This window comes from Stegodyphus dumicola, chromosome 8 (assembly GCF_044657685.1).
Source record: "Stegodyphus dumicola isolate Sdum_Otavi_A_Nest chromosome 8, ASM4465768v1".
In the NCBI taxonomy this organism is placed as follows: Eukaryota; Metazoa; Arthropoda; class Arachnida; order Araneae; family Eresidae; genus Stegodyphus; species Stegodyphus dumicola.
In genome coordinates this window covers 4,520,241-4,544,469 of record NC_140775.1, presented here as the reverse complement: position 1 = coordinate 4,544,469, position 24,229 = coordinate 4,520,241, and the positions used below count along the sequence as shown (strand labels likewise).

Genomic DNA, 24,229 nt, shown 5'->3' with positions numbered 1-24,229 from the left:
TGATTAATTATGACCCATTTTTTGCCACATGTAATCGACTAAAATTTAAACATAATTGAAATATTGGATAGAACTTTAGCTTTTACGACCATTCGATTAGAAAGACGAAACTCATTAAAAAATGCGTGAATTGTTGCTGATATAATGAGAGAGAATTAGTTTATTATTCTATCGAAATTTTTCATGTGTTTCATATCGCATCCGATTGAAAAATGTATGACTATGAATCGTATTTTTTGCATCGTTATTAGAGAAGGATTACATCGGTATCGTTCTCTCTGTTGTTAGATACATTAATCTGAATCTAAGTTAACTAACATCCAGTACTTCCGCTAGTTATTAAATATAGGAAGTGATTTCTAAAAGAGAGAAAAGCATAAAGTATATGAGAAACCATTCGTCTTACATAGGTATCAGACTCCTGAATTGTAATTCATTTGGTGACGGGGCATTCAATTATTTCCACCAATTTCTGATTTTTGTGTGCTCATTAAAATTTCCGTAATCTTTGATATTCGAGTTCTAAGGTCAGGATCAAAAAGATAAAACAGAGAATCAAAACAAACAACGTTTTCTCTTATCCGACGCTTTAAATTATTCTCGACTTTGTTATTTAAAGCTGTAATTGCATTTGTTAATTCTTTCAGCACGAATTTCAGTGTAACGTTCCTGATATACAAATTAATATTTTTACAGCAAACCACATTTTATTGATTGTAACGATATTATTGAAAAAAAAAAAAAAAAAAAAAAAAAAAAGAACACTTGTATCGATTGCTTGTAAAAATTATATTAGTTTTTTAAATTTACGAGAGTTTTTTCTAACACGTTTGGAGGACTTAAAAAGACATATAGGGATCTCATTAACATATGTTATTTAACCGAATTAGCGGTAAAATAATATCCATTTATCAGTAAAAATTTAAGATTATTTTTTTGCGTACCGATAAATCTGATTTGTGAATCGATGTTTTAATTTTTAGCGAACTGGGTTTAAGGACAGTCATTCCTTAGGGCGAGCAAAAATTTAGTCTTCCTGTCTTGAAGTGATGTCTTTTACCGTTCGTGATGTTTGATATGGTATCGATTTCGACAAATGCTTTAATTCGATGCCCGTTCTTTCAAACATCACTCATTGTAAATGCTTTCGGAATTCCGAAAATTTATGTCAGCAGGCATGCATTTGAAATGTGCAAGAGAGAATTTCTTGTCGTGATATCGTGACAGAAGATATTTTTATATACGCTCGGAGAGAGGAAACAGTCCGTCCGCGGCGGATTCTTTTCGATACGCCTCCCCACCCTTTCCTCGCGTTGTCACTCTTCGCAGAGATGATAGAGGGTACAGAGGGGGGGAGGGAATGCGTACGCAGATGGGTCGATCCCGCGGGAGTTGCAGGCCACGTGACACTCTCTCACCCGTACCTCGGTCGGCGCACGCGTACTGCAGACAGCGTACGACCGCCATGGATCGCGCGAAGCGGATAAAACAGGAGCCCCCGGACCCAGATGATGAGGGGCCCCGTTGCCCCAAACAAGCGGCCAGTCCCGCCCAGGAGGCAACCAGGGCCCGCATATCCAACCTGGAAGCTCAGTTGAAAAAACTATGCAAGCTGAAAAGTACAGGTAAACTGGATGCGAAAGGAGCTTTCCAGATTCGATGCCTGGAAGAGGATCTCAGAAAAGTACGTACCGATCGTTTGTAAGCCTGGCTTGTTATGTACGCGCAATATGAATAGTGGCGAATACGCAAATGTGTAGTTTACTAAATTGCGTATGAATACAGGTGACTAATTAATAATGCATAATATCGTTTATTTTATTTTATTTTATTTTATTTTATTTTTTTTTTTTTTGCATGATTCTTTGTCTTATATGCAGGGCCTTAATAACTAAGGGGCCACGGGATGACAGATAATAATGGGGCCACCGACTGATTGTTTCTCTTTGCTTTAATTACTTTTTTCGTAGTTATGGTTGATCATTTCATTAATGATTAAAGTAGCTTTTAATCACTTTAATCGAATGAAAATGCTTTCGATAAATATATCTTTAACGTGTATGTTATTTTTGATTCCTGTTTAATCCTAAGATGTCAAAAAGAATTATGATATCCAAAGCTGTTTGACGTCATACGAAGCGCAATATCAAACATATGCAATGTAATTAAGGTAAAATATTTACTAACGCATTGTTCAGTATGCTTTATTTTTATACTTGGATTACTAAAAAAATATCTTTTCTAACCGTTGAGAAAGCAAACTCATTAATTATTTTATCATTGTTAATATTTATTAAATTATTTATTGCTAATTTAATATTTTCGGCTGAGTTATCCTAACGTGAGAGTAGAGTTAAACTGGTAGCTTTCTCTGTGGCATACTGCTTCGCAATTTAGTTATTATTATTATTATTTTTTTTTTTATCAGTCTCAGTTTTGAGAACGATCCTTCAAGCCTTAGCTTTAGTCAAAGGAACTGTTAAAAGAACGTGATGCATGGCTCTGCATATATCAGGAAAACTCGATGAAATTGAAATGTGATTTGTTTTTAACAATTCTTACTGAAAAATACAGTTATAAATAGCGTTAACGAAGTTTAATTTTTCAGTGTTTTAAGATAAAATCTCCAGTATATTTTCCACCCTGCTCACTCGCTGGCAAAGAATTTGTAAGGCTTTGCTCACTGGCTCCTATGTCCGAGGCCCGGGCATTGCCGCGGTGATAATTACTGCTTATGTGGAGCAATTCCTTTTTCATGGTTTTTCTTGCATAATATATTAACACATTAAATAGGAAATTACGGAAACGAAGCTTAGTAAATTGCGTATAAAAATTATAGATACGTAAAAAAAGACATTAAAAACATTTTTTTTTTTATTCTGTAAATCTGCATTTCATCCTCATAATTTTTCTGTTCTGTATGTTTTGCTTTATTTGATATTTTTAGTCCTCGTTGCCATAGTTACATAATTGTTCATTCCGAATTCTTATAATTTGTAATCATTCTTTACAAATATGTTTCCATATTTTTTTTTCCTTAAAAATAATAAGCTTTTATGTACAATTTTTTCGCTGAATGCACGAATGCACGTGTAGCACCGGAAGTCCGAGGAAAAATTCCAAAATGGTGAAGGTGTAGTCAGTCAAGCGTCATTGTATTGATTTAATGGGCTTAAAGTCAGTGACGAACTGTCAGAGTATTTTGTATTATGGTGAATTTAACATATTTTGTACTAATATTGCAAATTATTAAGTTTTATATATTACTAATATATTCTTTAGAAAATATACCACGCTTTTCATTATTAAAAAAGTGTATATTTTCCTAAAATATGGGTTTTCGCAGTTGTACGCATGACCAGATCTTAAATTGCGCCGGGAGCCCGGCTTCGGTACTACTCAGTTTTCGAGATAAATTATCATTTCAGCCGGAGCACACCGGAGCCCTAAATAAAAGGACTCGGGCACCTTTTTTATAGAAGTGAATCAGCATTATAACAGATAAATTTCGATTTAATAATAAACATTTCTTAAAACTCAATTCTGACTTCTCAATGCAGGCCTGTCTGTCCCTCGCATTTAAACCTTACGCAGAATTTGAGACTTTTAAGGGGAGAAAAACCTCTAACCATTTTTCAAAGGCTTGTTCTCCAGAATGTGTAATGAATTAATTTATGACAGCGGGTAAATTTTGTGTTCCTGAAAGTACTAAAAGTGATACCCTGATCGTACACGTTCCACGTTAGTGACTTCCTACTACAGAACTCCTGTAGGCTTTTTGAATGATGTAACCAAACGGTGGGACCACTGCTGTCACTTGTACGTTTATTCTCACGTTGTTATTGGATTGTAATCGGGGAAAATTTCTCCTTCACGGCTAGAATTATACTGGCAGAGCATCGCGTTCAGAAAGTCTTGAACTCTTTCGTCTTTATTTTCAAAGCTACACTTTCCCGTTAAAGTTTCTTTCCATACCGTCATACTTTCATACTGTTTCTAAAATTGTCAATGTTCTCCTTAGTGACGATTTAATCGTTTTATCCTTTTTCATTTGTGAGTTGGAAAAAAAAAATGCTATAGTGCATTATACTTAATACGGAGATAGGCTGAGTTGCTTCTTAGCTTCTGAGTGGAACTGTATTCCAGCCGGATACCCGAATAAAGTGAGATCCGACAATTTTTTATTTGGCTACTTAAAATTGATTTAATAATTTATTAGATTTTTCCTTATTTCTTTGACTTTAAATCTAATTATTCAATTATTTTAATTTTTAGTTATTTTATTTATTTATTTTTCTATTATTTTTCACAGTCTTTTATAATTTTAGAAGGCACTAATTTTAGAAATTAAACTCTGCGCAGGACACTTAAAGTATCTTAAAGTAGCCTTTTAGAAGCTATATTAAACAATTTATATGTATGATATGCATTAATGTATTACAGCAGCGGTCGCCAACTGGTAATCCACGGACCACTGTTGGTCCGTGAAAACATTTTGATGGTCCGCAGAAAAATCTGGACATTATTCATATTTTTTATGTAGATTTAATTTAAAAAATGAGGAGTAACGAAACCTATTATGGAATATGGATTATACTTTTCTCCTTAATTTTAGCTGCTACTTTTAACGAAATTCATTCTGAATTTAGCGACTTTTTGCAGGTGTATCTAGCGACATTTGAAAGTGAAAGTTGGCATCCATGGATATGCTGCTGTTATCAATAATAACGCGAAGTGGAATTCTCTTTTCTTTTGAATTACAAACCTCTGCTATTGTTAGACGTTAATAACACAGTTTTTCTCCATGTCAATTGACAACTTGATCAGTGTCGTAACTAGAACTCTTAGGCCCCTATGCAAAAAATTTTCCTGGGCCCCTTTCCCAATAAATTTCATGTACTTAAAAATAAAACAACTAAAAAAAAAAATCAAGGATTCCAGGAGCCAATGTTTTTATGATGATTTTTATCACATCTGGATTAATTGTTAAAAAATAAAAGCACGTTCTTAAGGAACCAGTTAAAAGGTACGTAACATGAAGAAAGAATAAAAAGGAAAATAATTTCCCTAGACCAACTGGTGAAATGAAAATTTGCTTTATTCTGGGTATTTGATATTACAAATCAATAGCTTACCTTTATAATGAAGAATTATATTTGAGATCACTTTGAAATTTAATTTTAAAGAAAAACTTCTGTTTGTTCTCGTCATAGGCTAGAGAAACGGCATTAGAATAAGAGCAAGTTTAAGTTCAGTTTACTGTTCTGAGCCATCAGCCAATTTACGGTGGCTTGGCAAATGCGGTCAAGAGCAGGAGACTGACGTTAATTACGGAAGGGGAAAGTAAACGGTTGTGTCAGGGATCATAAGGGGAGATATATTTTTTTTAAAAAAAGTGTTTTTTGGCTAGTTTATACATTCAAAGGAAAATACAAGTTACTCACTGAACTTCGCACATTAGTCTGAATAACCTTTAAACCCGATGAACAGTACATTTGTGTGACAAGGCGAGCTTTCTGACTGTACAATCTGTTTTACATTTAGCGAGCTTGTGCCGAATAAGTTTATTCGCTATTTTATGTAATTTCTGCAATATTTTGTAATTCTTTTATTTCTTCATTTAAATTTTATTTTTTTAAAGATAATTTCTTTTTATTCACAAATATTTATATTTCCTATTTTTATAATAAGTGAAACATTTAATTAGATTCTGATATTTTGTTTTCATAAGATAAAGTACGAAACCTTTGTTAAAATTTTCATAGCTCACTGTAGTTCAGTGACCGTATTTTAATGTGCCATTTTATTCGCGAGTCCATTCATCCGATTTGAAACTTGGAAATGAATTAACAAATCGATCTTTCCATTTAATTGAACCTATCGACTTGAATACAGTGAGCCTGAGTAAACGGGAAGTATCTTTCGTAAATATAAAAACCATTATAAGCGCATTTCTAAATAATAATTTTAAAATATAATTTTCACAGCTGTTTGACGCTGCTTTCATTTCATAATTATAAATACAAGTATATGTACTGAAAATTACGAAGAGAATAACACATACGAAGAGAATAACACATTCGTCATTCATAAAGAAAAGAAAGGTGAATCAAAATGAGTTATATTCTTGTTTTTCCGACTGCAAAAACATCTTAAGATATTATCGGATTTAATCTTTAAATTATTCCAGTAATAATCAGAACAATGGGGGCCATTATTCTTAACTATAATTTACTAATGCAAATCCTATTTTGGTTTCAAATGGCTTTCATTAATTACGTTAATGATATACTGATACTGAATGAGACCTAGAAACACTTATTTTTTTAAATATATCTCCCCTTATGATCCCTGACACAGCCGTTTACTTTCCCCTTCCGTAATTAACGTCAGTCTCCAGCTGTTGACCGCATTTGCCAAGCCACCATACTTGAGTAGGGGGCCCTTAAAAACTTAAAAGAAAACGAATACTATTATCTACATAAAAGATTCTAAAGTTGAAAAAGTAAATTGGAGTCAAATCAAGGCTATTCCTCAACTATATTAATATTAACAATCGTGTAAAAGGGTTTTCACACAAAACCAAAATATATCAAATTTAAAATAAGAATTTATAGTAATACGAATTCTAAAAATAAAAATTAAAAGCAAAAGGGAAAAAATACAAGATAAAAAATATAAAAATAATAATTAATCTTCTTTTGTTGAAATTCTAATTCGGAACTCATCAAGGGAAAATGAATTAAAGCTTCTATATATATGTAATGGAATCAGTCTTTTAAGTTTAAACATGTAAATGTAGTTCAGTAGGACATTTAAGGGCCCCCTAAGCCTTCGGGCCTCTATGCGACGGCATTCCTTGCATACCCTTATTTACGCCACTGAACTTGATGGATTTTTATGAGAGCCATCTGCATTCTTGTTTATAATTTCATCACTGGAAGTTTCCGTTTTTGTTTCGTCTAACTGTTGATCGATGGCGCCATTGCTGAGTAAGCGATGATTATTAAGTTTATAATAATTAAAATTGGCGGTATAACACTTTGTTGATATTGCGGTTTATTGATATTGCTTTGCGTTTGCCAATTTGTTCTTGCTTTCTGTGAAATTCCTTTTCAGCGATATGGAAATGTGAAGCTTTTTGTACAAGAAGGTAAGATTTTTGTACTTTTCATATAATTTTTCAATGTGAAAGAAGTATGTGTACCAGTGAGTTGTTTATAGTGTTTTAATTGTTACTCATAATCAGGGGCGTAGCCTGTATTTTCATAAAGGCATGCTGCTGAACACCAAATGTTTCGAAAAATATATTAACAAATGAAAATTAGAATTACGTGTACTGGAAAGTTGAACATTGTTTTTGCATATTAATGTGTTTTTTTAAGGTCTGAATTAAGTTTTTTTTTGTAAATTCATATTAGTGGTCCGCCAAATATAAATTTATATATGTGGTGGACCGTGAAGTTCTAAGGGTTGACGACCGCTGTATTACAGAGAACTTTAGCTGAAACAGTTGCCTATAGGTAAGTTTTTATTTGCAAGAAAAATCTTAGATGTACCATTGGCCGTGTATTAGCTTCGAATCATTTTCAGTCCCCTTTGGTGAATGTATAAGTTATTTCTCCCGCCTTCTTAGCATGCCTTCGTGGTGTAGTGGTCAGCACGCTCGACGCGTATTCAAGAGGTCCGTGGTCCTGGCGAGGCATTGCTCATTTTTCATGTCTCCCGCTTCGAAATAACCTTATGTCTTCACAAATGTAGTTTATTTTCTATTAATTATACTAGCTATTGGGAATTAGACATTATCAGGCTATCATTCAGAAAATAAGTATTTTATCCGTTTCATAACAAGATAAGTACTTTTTGAAAAAACATTTGTATTAAAACTTGATAAGAGTGCTATTGCCTCTTCTGCTAGTTTGCAGAAAAGTAATTCTTCTGCTCCTAAACATACCATCACAAAATTAAAAGAATTGCAGTTGGGGAATCTTAATTTGATCTGCCTGTCTGTGCATAATTTGTAGCGTAATAACCAATCACCTGAAGTTAGCACCACATTTATGGAAGTACTATGTCATGATGAAGTCTTTGCATTGTTTTGGGTTTTCATAGTTCCCATTTTAAATATGATCAAAGATTAAAAGACAATGGAATGGACATTTTTATTGCTCTCTTTTGCGTCATCTAGCTGAATTGAAAACAGTTTGCGACGCAACTTCCCTAAAAGCTAATGCTGTAGTTCTTCAGATACATCACCAGCTCGACAGCTAACAGCATCACTTGATATAGGTATGGACTACAATTGTTTGCCAGAATTGTGGCAAGTAGTCATATGTGCCTGTCGGTGGCAAGAGCCTTGAGAAAAGAGCAAGAGCACCATATACGTGACAACCCGAGTTTAGCTCAGTTCCTCACGCAATTTTGAGGGACGTGTCCGAGGGTCTCCATAGGACGAGGGGACAGCAATTTAACATCTAGCTATTTTATATTAAAATTGGTTAAGAGGGAAGTAAAGCCTTTCTTCCACAGGCATCTTTTTTTTAAAAAAATGATTTTTGCTTTCCATGTGATTTTAATTTTCATTCGAAGAATTCTCGGGATTTCTTAACAGGCTCACTATGAGACGTTTACAGATGTCGTTTATTAGTTTTCATGCTGTCTGCGGCCAAAATGTTTGAGCAAATGGCACACAGGGTCTTTCTTCTTCATTTACTTCTCTACGCGTGAACCCTAAATTTAAGTATTCATGAGAAGTTTCAGTATTTTCTTGATTTTGTTTTCGGAACCATGCTTGTCCACGCCCTTGTTGATGTTTCACTATCGTCTAATACTCATTTACGCTACTTAAAAATAGCGAGCAATGGAGAGGCATCGATTCTGGTTTTGTCAATGCAGCGGATCGAAGTTGCCAAATATTAATAAATTTAACTTATTCTTGGTAATTTATAAGGTTTATAATTAAGGTCGTTTTGTAGCTGTAGCGTCAAAATGCTCAATATATATATTATTATTGGACACACTGTTATTGTATGAGGAAGGGGGATAAAAACTTTTATTGAATTTTCATATCACGAAAGCTCGGCTTAGGATATATATTAGTTTATATGCAGCATTGGTCTAACATAGATATTTTGACACGAAATCCGGCTTTTTCTGAAATAACATGCCAATTTTTTTTTCATGCTTCGATTCTACGACTCAAATTATCCCTAAATATTAAAATTTGTAAAATTTGGTGAGAAACTTACGGAGAAATTTAAATATTTATCTTGGCTCACTTTTAGTTTGCGCCAAGAATAATTCACTTGGCGAAGTTCTTAATTTATGGTTACCTATTTTGCTTTCCCTTTTTTCAGTGTATGCACGGGAAGAAAGGTGCGTGGTTCATTCTTTCAAATAATTTTTAACAAAGCGCGCAAAGCAAATTTGGCGTTATTTGGTCCTACTTCGTCGCAGCAAATTTCTCTATTACGTGCTGTCGTACGTCGTTAACTGAGCATACATGGCGACGCAAATACCTATAGTTTTTTTTTGTACCATAGCGTGTAAAAGCCCATTGGGAAAGCGTCGGGAGACGGAGCGAGGGTGTTTGAAAAGGAAATGTACTGTGTTATTAGGCTTTATTTTTTGTGTAACATTTGCCAATGTATGAGATGCATGGTTTCAGGTTTGTCTTCTTATATCTATATTCAGTCTGCACGGGAATTGTACACTGTGCACACACACGAAAAAATGGACATTTTGATGCATAGTTAGCTCTATATGTTCCGTACAACTGGGACAATTGACGAAATTCAACTTGTGTTTCTCATGGCTCGAAAGCCCGACTTAGGACATATACAACATTCGATTTACACACAGCATTGCTGTAGCATATGTATTTTGCACAAATTCGGACTTTTTCTGAAATGACATGCCAATTTGAATAACAACCTCTCATTTTTTTTTTTTTTTTTTTTTTTTTTTTTTTTTTTTTTTTCAGGTATGTCTAGCAATACATGTACTTTAAGGTGATGGTAAAAATTTTATAGGTTATAATTCAAAAAGTTCTTCACAAAAATTTATAAAAATTACTAAAATGGACAAATTTTGAAAATAAATAAAAAAGTATCTGCGGATTCTATTTGGATTGAGCCTAAATTTCAAACTGTGAAAAAAGAAATAAAATAAGTTTGGTACTTTTCTGTTTCGCCGGCGCAAATCTCGCCAAGCAGACTTTATAAGCGACAACACACAGTATACACGTAAAAAAATGTTAACAAATGTTAGTTATAAGAATTTTTTTATTTTGTAGGTATAAACATTTTAATATCGTTTAAATTTTTGTAAAAAGACAATAAATTTTTAAAAAGACATTCATTTAAGAATTTATTGTGCTTTCATAGTACAACATCTGGTTTGCCGGTTCATTATCGCGTGACTCCAGTTGATCTCATCTCACGTAAACGACGCTACGAAAACCCTAATTTTCTCAGTAATTATCTACATTAATTTTAAATTAAATCTTAATATGGTATACAAGTTTAAATGCAAGAAATAGTTCAATCCGTACGAATAGCTTACTCAGAAACTATGTAAAACCGCAGTGCTTATGTAAAGCTTTGTGCATTCTCATTAGAACTCACGAATTTAACTCTTTACTTTGCCTTTTCTATATTTTCACCTTCGAGTGAGCGGTGTGATTGCATCCTAATTCACTTAATGACCGCGAATGGTCTTAAGGCATAAAAATGGAACTATCTGGTAAACATTCTATGTAATTGTATGCCAGTATTGAAAGAAACAATCAATGTGATAAGAAATGGCTGCGACTTGTTTTGAAAATGAGGCGTAAAAGGTTACCAGCGAGGATATTCCGTTTGGCATTGGTTGTACCATTTTTTGGCGACTTTATCGCCTGCGCCGGCAAAATGGAAAAGTACCATAAGTTTAATAAAAAAGAGGTATTATTAAATATATACCAAATTCAATTAATCTGGAGGAATTAAAATTTTGAGAGCTAATTTTTTAAAAGAATGGGAGATATAGAACTGCCCTCTTTTTTTGTGCAAGGTGTATATATAATTTCGCTTATGTTACGTCTGAAGATGCGTATTGCTGGGCGAATTAAAGGAAAGGTGTAATGTCTTATTCTTTGTCGAGTGGAATGTGACAGGTAAGTTAAGATATAACTTTTTGTAGTGCAAAATGAAATGAATATTTTTTGTTTCAAAGAAATAAATATATATGCCTCAGTTTTCAAAATATATAACATTATTGTTAAATACTATCTTAAGAGTATTGTTATATATATAAGCGGGCGTTAAATACTCTCTCTAAATCTTTTAACTGATAGGAACATGAAAATTAATTCCTAAACCTGAAAAGGCGGTTAAGGTGGATGACTATTAGTAAGAGGATTTGTAAATAATGTAATTACAGAAATAATTGTATATAATGTAAAAAATCGTTGTTTTTTTGGCGTTTTCTTATTTCTTTTTGCTATTACCCCACAAAAAAAAAAAAAAAAAAAAAAAAAAAAAAAAACAGAGCTTTCAATACTCTGAGTCTGCTAAATAGTTCGTTAGCAGTGAAGATTATTTTTCTTCTTCTTTTTTCTCGTACCGCTACGACAATTAGCCAGAAATTAATTCCATTTCCTTTAAATAGTCAGTATAAAATCAAAATTAACAGACGCTTTTACACTCGCAAAAGAGGTCCACTACCGCTTCCCTCCCACATTCCAAAAATAACTTCTCAAAAGTCCCCGACTGTAATAAATAAAAGGGTCCCTTCCTGCTTCTGTCTACATCTTCGATCGCATACCAACTTCCTTCTAAGTAAGGAGACTGGCACGAACACGTCACCATCCACACACTCGAAAGGACGTAAGTTAATCAATACATATTCTGTCCTTTTATGTATATTCTGTACATTTAAATTTGTACATTTTCATGTACCTTATTTTTTATAAATCTCTTTCATTTTTACACTTTTATTTTTCATTAATTTCGCAAAGATTACATTGTTTTTTATGTTTTATTATGTTTATAACGATTACTTTGGATTATATTTCAGAAATTTTTGAATAAATTACATTCTGTTTACTGTGTTTATAAAGATTACTTTGAATTAACATGTATGAAAGCCAGGGTGTCGGGGTACACTTTGCTCAAGTAAAAGAGAAAAAAAATTACTACTAATTAAATTAGTAAAGAAGTTTTTTACTACTACTCAATTTGGCAATAAATAATATCTCAAGATGTATAAAACATTCATAAGCTTAATATTAATTATGAACTGGTACATTCATAATGAATTGTATAATCATTATGTAATTCATAATGAATTGTATCTTCACTTTAATTCATATTACTTTAATCTCACTAATTGCATTAAACTCAACTTATAAGTTTGGCTTAAACTCAACTTACCAGTTTGGCATCCTACTTCTTACTTGAGTAAAAGACAAAACACCTTCGCATTTATTAATTATTGTTAATTGAACGGAAGTTAGTTTGTTGTCCTTGAAAAGTCAACCAATTTCCGATCAATGACGATAATTACTTAGTTTATTGATTAATTTTCAATTTAAAAGTTTCCGTTTCTATTTTTCATGATTAAAATTGAAATTTCCTTTAAAATTTTTTTTCGGGATTCTATTTTAAATGCTTCTGGGTTACTTCAAATAATATATAATTCCAACTTTATATAAGGAAATAATATACTCAATATTGCATTAATAAATAAATAATTATATATATATTTTGAGGGAGAGAGATCAGAAATATGAAAATATATAATAATGAATGATTATTATTAATACTGTTGTAGGGATTATTTTAATTTTCTAATAGTTATTTTTAATTTTGAAACCCCTTCCTTTGAATTCTTATTTTCCACCTACAACTCTCTGCCAGAATGAGATTTTATGTAAATGAAGTAGAACCAGTATTTAATAGGAAGTTCAGTCACTTCCTTAGAAGAGCTCACTCAGTGTGTTATGTCTTCGGGCCACGTCGTTACTTTAAGCCTGTATTTCTACGTTTGGTCGTTGTCTTACGAGCTTGTTAGTATTCAGTGGCTTAATTACGGGCCAACTCGATTAGCTATTATTGTACAGCTTTAGCTAGTTAGAATTAGCTTAGTTGCTTATTTTCTATTTTAAGTTAAAGCCCAAGTGGAGGCTTTCGAGAGTTATAGCCCTTCTGGGTTAACGCCCATTTGGGATAATAATAACACTTTTTATTACAAAATTGCAGTAACGAACTTGCAATGCTATTTTTCAAAAATGAAAAATTGTAACATAATTTGTAGGGCAAATCGATATGGCAACGCCGATCCGTAATCCATAATTAAAAAATCTCACGTGTGCACCACATGACTTCCTTGTATGGAATATTAAATTATACCCATTTTTTCTTGCATTTCATTTAAACTTATTAGATTGAATTAAATCTACTTTGTCGATAGCGCATAAACCACAGTAGAATAAATGCACTCTTTAAAAATTCACTATATTTGTTTACCATAGCGACACTCTGGCCCTAGATTCACTTAACAGCGTTACATTTCGTTCATTTTTTAACTCAGAATGCACAAAATTTATATCATCTTAAGAATTATCTAATCGTTTCCACGTGTTCTATTCAAATACTATAATAAATCTAAAACGATACATAAAAGAAATTAAGCAAAGAACAACAACAAGAACAACAACAACAAAAAAAAAAAAAAAAAAAAAAAAAAGTTTTTTAACGACGATTCAGTATTTCTCATTCAATTAATTCAGTTCTCACTTCGCGTCTCGCGACAAGGCAAAAATACATTAAAACTCAAGATGTCTGTATTGAAAATTATGAAGTAAATCTTAAACACTTATTTCCTCGAATAAATTCCAGAATGGATTAAGCATGATTTAATTCGCAATAATAAAAGAAGGCGTTATCTTTGTTATTGCGAAGCTTACTTTCTCTAGCTTGGCAACAAATCTACTATTCTGCTGTTTCAAATGTAAACAAACAGTGGCCGCCATGGAAAAAATTATTAGGCTTAGCGGCACTTAAACAACATTTAAATTGTTGATAATTCTCAAAATATTCCATACAGATTTACTAAAATCATAAAAACCTTAAACGGAATCATTTTTAAAGCCAAAAATGCACAATTTACAATAAAAATAAAGAAACTAAGATCACTGAGCTGAGTAACAGAGTGGATATATATATATACATATATTTATATAATTTTGGTGCGGCCGAGTGCAACCAAAATACGAGGTGCACATCTACATGTTATAGCAGTCCTATATATACAAAATTTCAACGTTCTGAGGCGTTTTTGAGTTATGCGAGATACGTACGTATGTTGTACGTACGTACGCACAGATGCCACGAAAAATTCTCTTCAGAATTCATTTTAAATTAGTTTTACAATTTTTTTTGGGTGGAAAAGAGTCTTTTATTCTGTCCTTACGTACAGATGTCACGCAAAAACATCGTGAAATTGCATTCGATAGCAGTGAAAATGGATATTTGCGTTGAAATATGATGCCTGAAACTTTTCGCGATTACAATACTTCCTTTTTACTTCGTACAAGGAAGTAAAAAGAAAGCGGGGGGTCTTTGCCATTTTGTCCGCATTCGGTTCAACTCAAAAATGCAGGCACGTGTTTTCACACATGAAATTTATTTTAAGTAAGAACAGTAGCTGCTGATCTACCGAATTCAGTTGCTTGTATTCCTCTTGAGGCGATTAATTATGAGCCAGACTTGACGTCGCAAGTTCAGCATCAGGGGCGCCATTGATATCGAAGAGAAAAATAAATAAAATGCATTCAGTTATGTTTGTTTTTATAATAATTAGAATTACAATTGTATTTTTTGTGTTTAAAGTGTATTGTAACTATTTTTTTAACAAAATTTTCTATTTCTAAAATATCAATTTCTAAATTTATTATTCACGAAAAAAGACTGTTTTAAAATGAAAATACTACTGTCCCGAAATGTCATTTTAATACATACGTTTCGGTTGATTTTGACCCGTAGCCATAAAAGGTCGCTGATGCCGATGTACTTTTATGCACAGAACTGCGAATAGGAATATGAATTAAATTTTAATTTCCCGAAAATGGGTAATGGAAGTTGTAAGAAAATTTCTCCTTGTTTACCGGTGCCTTCGTGGTGTAATTGGAAGCGCGTCCGGCTGGCAATGGGGAGGTCCTGAGTCTGCATCCCGGAGAAGCCTTGTTTTTGATGTTTCCTATTCAAAAATGAATCTAATAACTCTACAGGAGGCGCTCGACGCAGTGAACGTCGTCACCATCTAATATTCGTCATCACTTGGATTTAAAGACTTGGATTTGTGTCCCCTCCTATCCAGTCGCTCTTTAAGTGGCGAATAATGAAAGGAATTTTCTCTTTCTTTACTGCGTGCCTTCGTCATGCAATTGGAAGCACGTCCGGCTGACAATCGGGAAGTCCGGAGCTCGAATCCTGGCGGAAGAATTGCTCAGTTTTCATTTTTCCTGCTTCGAAATAAACTTAATTTTTATGCAAAGTAAAGTGATTTACTATTTTCTTATGACATCGAGTTAATTCACACATCTGGCTTCATGCCAGTTTCAGCGGATGGAGAAACCCATAAACAGTTCCACCCAAGTCACACACTGATAGTTAATCCGACGTTTGGGTCTTTTCTTTAGAGTTTTACAGGTGGAGAATAGTATTTCCTGATTCACACCGTGGCGCTACTTCATGAAAAATAAACATCAGAATATAAAAAGAGCTTTCTTTATTTATAAAGGTGGCTATTTTTTTAAATAAAAATGTTCAGAAGCTTTGGAATTAAGTTTAAGAATTTTATTACGCATATACTCATACTGTGTGTGAGTGACCTATATATACTCATACTGTGTGAAATTAAGAATTTATTTACCCCTTTATATATAATCAAACAGTGTGATATTATTTATATACCGTATTCCCCTCTTTGTTTTTATTAGTTTTACCGTTCGAAAATCGAGAGGGGGAAATTATGTAGTTAATTTAATTTCCGATGGACGCGGTTAAAGTAAGGACATAACAAATGGAAAGGAGTCGTGCATAAACAAACTACAGATTGCTATTATAATATCATTTCTTTAAATTAAACCTACATTCCAATATTAACATTACGGTATCTACTACGATATCTTTCTTCATTTCGAGTTCCCTGTCACTGAATCTCTCCTGTTCTTTTTATTGTCTTTGCTAATGTTTAGGCCTCAAATCGTCTGTAAATAATTAGGGAAGATGAATGTGCAGTTGAATTAGACGGGGACACAGTTAAACATTCAGGAGGAAAAGGTTCAGTGCGAAGTTTTGTCTGTGTAGACGTTGATGATGTATTTAATTATGGCATCTGCCTAAAGGGAGGGATGCCTTTCGTGGAGGACTTTCTAAGGGAAACTGGCTCGTATACACGTTACACATGGGGAAAACCACGAAAACGCCCATGCAGCCAGCCCGTTCGCGTGATTCGAACCTCAGACCGAACTACCAGTGTTCAGCGTCTTTACCGCTCGGCCGCTGGTGGGCTGTCTGTGTAGACGAAAACAATCACTTCGTGGACGAATGGTATTTCTAAATTTAGGGGAACTCGTTTTCTGAATACATTGAGAAAGGGAAAAATTACGCGAGTGTTTTTAAAATTTTCAAAGCATGGCGCAGAAAAGTTAAGGGAAAAAAATTGCGACGAAATACGGCATTAATATTAATTAGGTAATGCTGAAGTGGCTACAGATTCTTATTTTCAGTGTCTCTTATGGCAATAAATCATTTTAACTTAAATTCTATGTGTTTATTTTGCGTACGTGAAAGTAATCGATGAATGGTAAACGCTTAAAAATTCCAGCAATCTAAAGTAGTTGTTATAAAATGTCAGGAAAATATCTGGGTACATTTTTCGAATTAGGAAGAAGTAATGGTCGGATAAATGTTGCATGCGCATTTAAAATGTGTTTCATTTTAAAAAAATAAATGCAACTTTGTTGTCAAAGTTAAACATTAGTCTTAGCTGCTTTCGTACAAATGTTGATACTAGATAAAAATAATTTCTAAATTTTATTTCATGGTATGATAACCTTGCAAGAAGATGATCGTCTGAAAGTTACCGATTTTTAGTTTCTAACCACGAAAGTTATGTATAGAATGAGTCAAATAAATTAATTCAGCGTCTTTTGTTGAGATAAGATTATGGGTGTCAGAGCGACAGGTTTGTTGATACGTGCTAAAGTTCACAGATAATACGAACGCGACTAAAACGGCGAGGTTCCTGAAATTTTATATATATTATGTTACGGACAAAGCCCGAAATCGGTCAAAGTGGGAAATGTCCGACCGAATCGGGAAATGGCGAACGTTGCTGTAAACTTACCGGCCAGTCTTTTTCTTGATTTCGGGATGAAATGGCACGGGACGATCGACCAAAGTCGAAAGAAAAAAGTCAAGAGCAGAATGCTTTACATTTTAATTACAAAAGATGAAAATCAATTATGATAGTGTTAAAAATTATGATAGTGTTAATTATGATAGTCTTATAAAATATATTAAATTACCTACGGCTTTCATTGCATTGCAACAGAATGAACATGTATTGGCATTTCGAATTACACAACAGTTGGTTCTTTCTGCATTTGCTGCGATATCTTGCGCATTTAGTACTGCAACTGCATCGAGTGTAGCTTTGGCCACCGGTCAGCGATAGGGTAGGCCCACCAGCGGCCGAGCGTTAGAGTCGCTGAAAACTGGTAATTCGGCTCATAAGCGGCCAAGCGGTAAAGTTGCTCAACACTGGTAGTTCGGTCCGAGGTTCGAACCTCGCAAACGGGCTGGCTGCATGGTCGTTTTCATGGTTTTCCCCGTGTGTAACGTGTATACGAGCCAGCTTACCTTAGAAAGTCCTCCACGAAGGCATCCCACTCCTTAGGCAGATAGCCCTCGAGGCTTTGCCATTAATTAAATAAACCAGTGATTTGGTGGAGGCAGCTCTACCCCGACGGCTCCTGACCTAAGCTGTTCTGTAGGACAACAAACAGGATGATGGAATCCCACGGAAGGAAGAAACCACTATCACAGCGAAGGGCCGGGTGGCGGATCAGATGTGGTAAATTGAACGATAGTCATAAGAAAATAAAAATTTTTGTTATGAAGACTACTGTGGCTTGTGCAGTAGGTGCTTCGTACGATTAGAAAAAGAAAAATGATTTGGGATGAAAACTATGTCTTGAAGGGAAAATGTAAAAAGCATTGATATGAAAGTTAGGCATGGTTATTGGAAATTTGGACTTTGAGATTTTTGATTTAAAGAACTAGCATATACACTACAACCGAAGAGTACATGATTTGTGGATCGACATATTTTGACAAAATTTTCGTAAAGGAACTAATAGAAAAGAGGAGCTATTTTAACATATCTAGCAAAGTTACAGAACTCTGATGTTAAAAATAATAATAATAATAAAAATAAAAATATATTTATTTAAAAGTAAAGTACAATGCTATTATTAAACAGTTAAAATGAAAAACATTGAACATTAAGGAGAAGAATAGATTCTACATCTGGCTATGGGAAACAGTAAGTGTTGAAGAGCTGCAGTGTGAAATTATTTTGTCTAGTTGGCAGAGACCTGTTTTATATTTTATTAAATTATTGAACCACTGTTGAAGAGCTGCGGTGTGAAATTATTTTGTCTAGTTGGCAGAGGCTTGTTTTATCTTATGTTAAATTATTGAACCACTGTGGCCAAAATTGTTCAGGTGGAGCTTTTAGAAGATCTTGCGCATGATGAGTACAATTGAAAACGATATGATCGGGATCGGCAATATTTCCACACTCACAAAGATTAACTGAGCTTAATCCAAAGCGATGAAGGTAGCTCTTGAAAGGACCATGTCCTGTGGCAAACCAGGTAACTGAGGAAGAAATTGAATATAATTTTGATGAGACTTTAGGAATAAATTTATATGTTCTTCGACCAGTTGTAACAGAAATCCATTCTTGTTGCCACTTAAATTGTTTAAATATCAAAGTTTTAGAAAGTAGACCTTCTTAGTATTAGACAACTTGACCGGACATGGTTTGCATAAGCAAAGATATAATGTAATGTCTTCTTTGGCGAAATTTTTGTACTTAGCTTTCAGGTCCTTTTCCATCCGTGTGCGACCTCCATGTCCAGTTTTCAAGTGAGTATCGTGCAGTATGTCGAATAATTCTTCTGCTTGCACATAGTGCAAAATAACGCTGTAGTCTCCTTTCACTGGCACAATGTCTTTCTCTGCCGTCAACAGTAAGAACATCATATTTTCTTAGACGACGATAATCAACGCTTTCTTTTTTTTTTCCTCCCTTGATTTAGCCTAATTAATGTTTCCTATTAAAGTACAGTATTTCTCTGTGGCGAGGATCTCGCTGTTACTGGCTTTCCCTCGCAGCAATGTGATCCAGCCTTTACTTTCATAACTGTTGATCGAAGATTACTACCAGTTACAGAAATATTTCAAATGATACAAATTTTCATATTTTTTGCATTTTTAAATTTAAAGAAAGCACGTAATTTGTAAAGATTACGAAGTCTAACCTACCCTGCGGACAATCTGTTCGCCTGAGATCGAACTAGCAGTATTCAGCAGTCTTTAACTGCTCGGTCACAGGTAAGAAGAGGAAAGGTCAATAACGTTAATCAATAATCTTTTGTCCGATGACTTTTTAAATTCGCCATGGGTGAAAATCTAAGGACAGGTTTTGCTGTAGTTCTTTAGTTTGGCGAATTTCGTATTTTTTTTTTTTTTTTTTTGGATTGCATTTTCTCTTGCTTCTCCGTCTTACCTTTTTATATTTCACCTAGATAAATATAGTACATAATTTTAGAGGGTGTGGATTAAATTTAGATGATTTTATGGAAATAAATATGGAACATAAATTTAGATGATTTTATAGAGATACATATGGTACATAAATTTAGATGATGTGAATTACATTCAGATGATTTTATGGAGATAAATATGGTACAGGTGTAGTAATAACAGCAGCCCTTATTTTGAAATTGGGAATTTGAAACTGTTCTCAAATTTAAATATTTAGGATCGAAAGTTAATACTCTCAATGATTTAATGCCTGAGATCCGTATGCTAACCGATGTTTTTTCGGTCTCAAAAAATTCTTGAAGTCTAACTTCACTAGCAGAAAAACGAAGATCTTAATTTACAAAACCTTAATCAGACCCATTCTTACATACTCTGCTGAGACCTGGGCAATGACAGAAAAAGCTAAAAGTATTATTTCTGTCTTTGAAAGAAAAATTTTGAGAAGTGTTTTTGGTGGCATAAAATGTAACAATTTCTGGAGGAGCAAAACTAACACTGAACTCTATACATCTTTTAAAGAACTAGATATAGTAAAATATATAAGGATTCAGAGAATTAAATGGGCAGGACACCTGTGCAGAGTGGATGAAAATTGAGTAATTAAAAAGATCTCGGTCAGACCATTAGGCTCCCGAAAAAGAGGAAGACCTAAACTTAGGTGGCTCGACTGATAACCAATTGGATGTCCATGGCCAGGGATAGAAGAGCTTGGAATTCGATTCTGAGGAAGGCAAGCGCCCATCCTGTGCTGTCTGGCCATTGAAGAAGAAGAAATATGGTACATAAATTTTTATATAAAACTTTATGAAACTGTTTGCGCATACTCTAGCAGCAGCGCCTCCGAGCGGAGAGCGGCAGAGATGAGATGAAGAGAATGGCTGAGATCCGTTGCGCGTGTACTATGTGAACTGAGTATTTAAGTTACCAATACACAATTATAGTTGTGAATAAGTGAGTAAATATATTGTGTAAGTGTAGCCGTAACATGGTCCGTCATGGAGAAGCCGGAGGCCTGCAGATGATGTGAAAAATTGTTGGATTAGTGATATACGAAGTAGCGCGTAACAGTGAGGGTAATTTCCATAAAGCGAGTCAGCGATCCCAGTGATTTGAGGTAAGAGCAATTTTCTTATTTAGCTTTATTTATAGTTTAAAGGGTGTCTGTAATTGTTAAATTAAGGACAGTTAAAACTGGTAGTTCGGAGTTAGGCCTAACCGTAACAGAAGACGCGAAAATTGTTGATTTAAAAAATTTGATAGAAAATAGTAAGGTTTTTCAAAACCGATCCGGAGTTAGTTAAAAGCGTAGTTGATATGCGCTTAAGGAAGCGAGAAAACTTAAAGCCGAAACCGAGTCAAAAATTGCGTCACAAAAACTCGAAAACGAAACAAAGCTAGAGTTAGAGAAAATCAAACTAGCGCAATCGGAAAAAGAGCTTGAAATCGCGAACATGCGAAAGGAGCTGCCTCAAAATATATCGCCTTCGGCAGCAGAGCCATCAAAGGACAGTTTAGAAAATTTAATAAAAAGTATTAAAACGCTATGTATCCCAGTCCCCTCGAGAGTAGAGTCATTTAATCTTTGTTTCCAATTCCTGGAGAAAGCGTTTAAAACCAAAAGTGTGTCGGATGAACTAAAATCGGAAATTGTTTTAAGTATTCTGGGTGAGAGAGTGAATAATTTCATGGTCTATTTGACTGAAGAAGACTTGCGCAGTTATGATAAGCTTAAAACAGTAGTGTTGAAAGAATTTCAGCCAACGCCACAAGAGTGTTTAAACAGTTTTCAAAGACCTCAAAAATTACGTTCAGAGAGTTCTGTACAATTTGCGTCAAGATTAAGTGCTACATTTGAGTATTATTGTCAGTTGCGTAGAGTGAGTGATTTTAAATCATTATGTGAATTAATTGTATCAGATAAAATAATCGGTTTACTTGATCGCGAATTGATGATACATTTTGCAATTAAACAAGGAGAATCATATTTTAAGCCACAACAGCTAGGTCGAGAATATGACATTTATTTAACTTCGAAGGGTAAAAGTGAATATAATATTTTACGAAACTTTGTAACGGAAACGAAATTAAACGGCATAAAGGTCATAAACGGCAAAAGTTTCAGAATTCGCGTTTTAAAAAAAAGGTCTCGAATGTCTTTTTATCCGAAGAAAAAAGTGTTAAATGTAACTTGTGTAAAAGTAATGAAGTCCAAACTTTAATGTCCGCAATTTAAAAATTTTTCTCTTCCTGAAAGAGTAGAAGTTGTTAAAATAAATAAGGCGTGTTTCAAATGTTTGCCCCCCGATTGCAGTGCAAGAAATTGCTGAGCGAGAGATTGCTTGTGTGGCAAGCCACATAATAAATTAATTCATTTTTTAAAGAGAAAATAAAAATAAGCCCAATTGAAAGACTTCATCGAACTGCAGAACTGCAGACCGTAAATCAAATTTGAACTTGAACTTTAGACTGGAAATCAAATTTTTGAAGGTGCATGATTCAAACTTGAATAAATCTGTCGTCTCATGTTTATTCAGTGAGCAATGTATGAAGTGCTTACGACTAAAAAGCGAAAAAATTAATACATTAATCTCGTGTTTAAATGATTCGTCCGACAGTGAAAGGTTGCGTTACGACAACAATCGCTAATAAAAATAGGAGTTTGAGAAAGAGAGAAATTTGCTTGTAGTGAAAAAAATTACAGATCTTACACCACATCATGTACTCGATGTAAATATTGAAGTTTCGGATTTGGCACCATTAGCTGATTACAGTTTTAATATCCCAGGGAAAATTTATATGCTGTTAGTAGCAGAGATATTCTATGAATTATTGAGACCGGGACAAATCTATGCACAAAATTCAAAGCTGCTTTTACAAAATACAGTGTTTGGCTATGTTGCCAGCGGAATTGTAGATCAGGGAAATGAGACTAAGATACATTGCGGATTGATACGAGAAGAGGATTTAAATAAAACACTGAAAAAGTTTTGGGAAATTGAAAATAAAGATTTAGAATTAACCAAAAGTAAAGAAAATTTTATGTGAGGAACATTTTGTGCGAACGCACTGGAGAAATGAGGAGGGTGCGTACGTGGGAACGATGACCCTTAAATATGATCCTTCATGTTTAGGTCATTCTAGGGACATTGCTCTCAAAACATTCAGATCGCTGTGGACTCGCTTGTCGAGAGATCCAAATTATCTCTCTCTATATCGTGACTTCATTCGTGAGTATATTCAACCAGGACATATGAAGGAAATTTAAGAGGAGGAAGAGTCTGAAGTGGCATATTACCCGACTGAGCACGTTTGGGATGCCACAGGGCACCGAACCTCAGCGCGCGAAATTCCTTCCTGGACTCTCCACGAGCTGAAAAGTGCACTTTTAGAAAAATGGCGTGCATTTCCACAAGACTTGATCAACACTTTGGTAAAATCTATGAAATCAAGATGTGTAGTATGCATATGTATCTGAGATGATCATACACCATATTAAAGAAATATTTTTTCCCGCAATAGATGATTTAACTTTTCCATGGTTTCCAAATTCCATAAATTGTTTCATTTTCAAAATTTCGCGAATAATCAACTGCCAAGGATTGTAATTTATGTTAACTAATGCTTTTGTATAAATTTCTATTAATAGTTTTTCATTAAGTTACCTTTTATTTCTGTCATCATCCTTTAATTTTGATGATCAGTGCAAAACAATGAATTGTGTAGCATTAGGCATAATGAAACAAGTCTTACTGTGTATGTGACTGCATCACTGGGTGCATTGTGTTCGTTTTTTTTTTTTTTTTTTTTTTTTTTTTTTTTTTTTTTTTTTACGTCAAATGTTCAATTATGTAAATAGTTATTGGCTTCGTTTCAGCAGTGCACTGGAATAATGAAAAATATAACCTATATTTAGTCAAGAGTCTTTACGATATTTTGTTTGCAGAGATAATACATTTTATACGAAAGCCACTCCGTTCAATATTGTAGCAGCATGCATAAATTGTCTATAATTGAGGTTTTTTTAATATTGTTGATATTCTATATTGTTGATGATGATGATGTCGTGTCTGTGACAAAGTGCAATCATATAGCTCCGAAGCTGTCAAAGACAGCTTTTGCAACCTCGGCAGCTCTATCAGTATAAAGTAGGTCTACTGGGTCCTCAATGCCGATGTTAAACAGTCCTGGCCTGGATTGCTGGGCAGCTGAAGATGTGATGGCGAGACAGTGGGATGTCATCTGGGCAATGAGGACAAATGTTGAGGCATTGAAGGCAAATTCTATATTGTTTATATATGTAATCGAGATTTATTTGTAGTTACCACTACTGTGCACTACTTATTTGA

The 24,229-nt window shown here is 34.0% G+C and overlaps 1 protein-coding gene across 1 annotated transcript in view; it reads left to right on the top strand.

Moving 5' to 3' along the window:
• Positions 1–1,388: 1,388 nt before the first annotated feature.
• Positions 1,389–24,229, top strand: part of LOC118194605 (uncharacterized) — a 31,566-nt gene continuing 8,725 nt past the window's right edge. Inside the window, exon 1 of the mRNA XM_035365781.2 lies at positions 1,389–1,684. Within this exon, the coding sequence (XP_035221672.2) occupies positions 1,466–1,684 (219 nt within the window). The 5' untranslated portion in view covers positions 1,389–1,465. The remainder of the gene's footprint in view (positions 1,685–24,229) is intronic.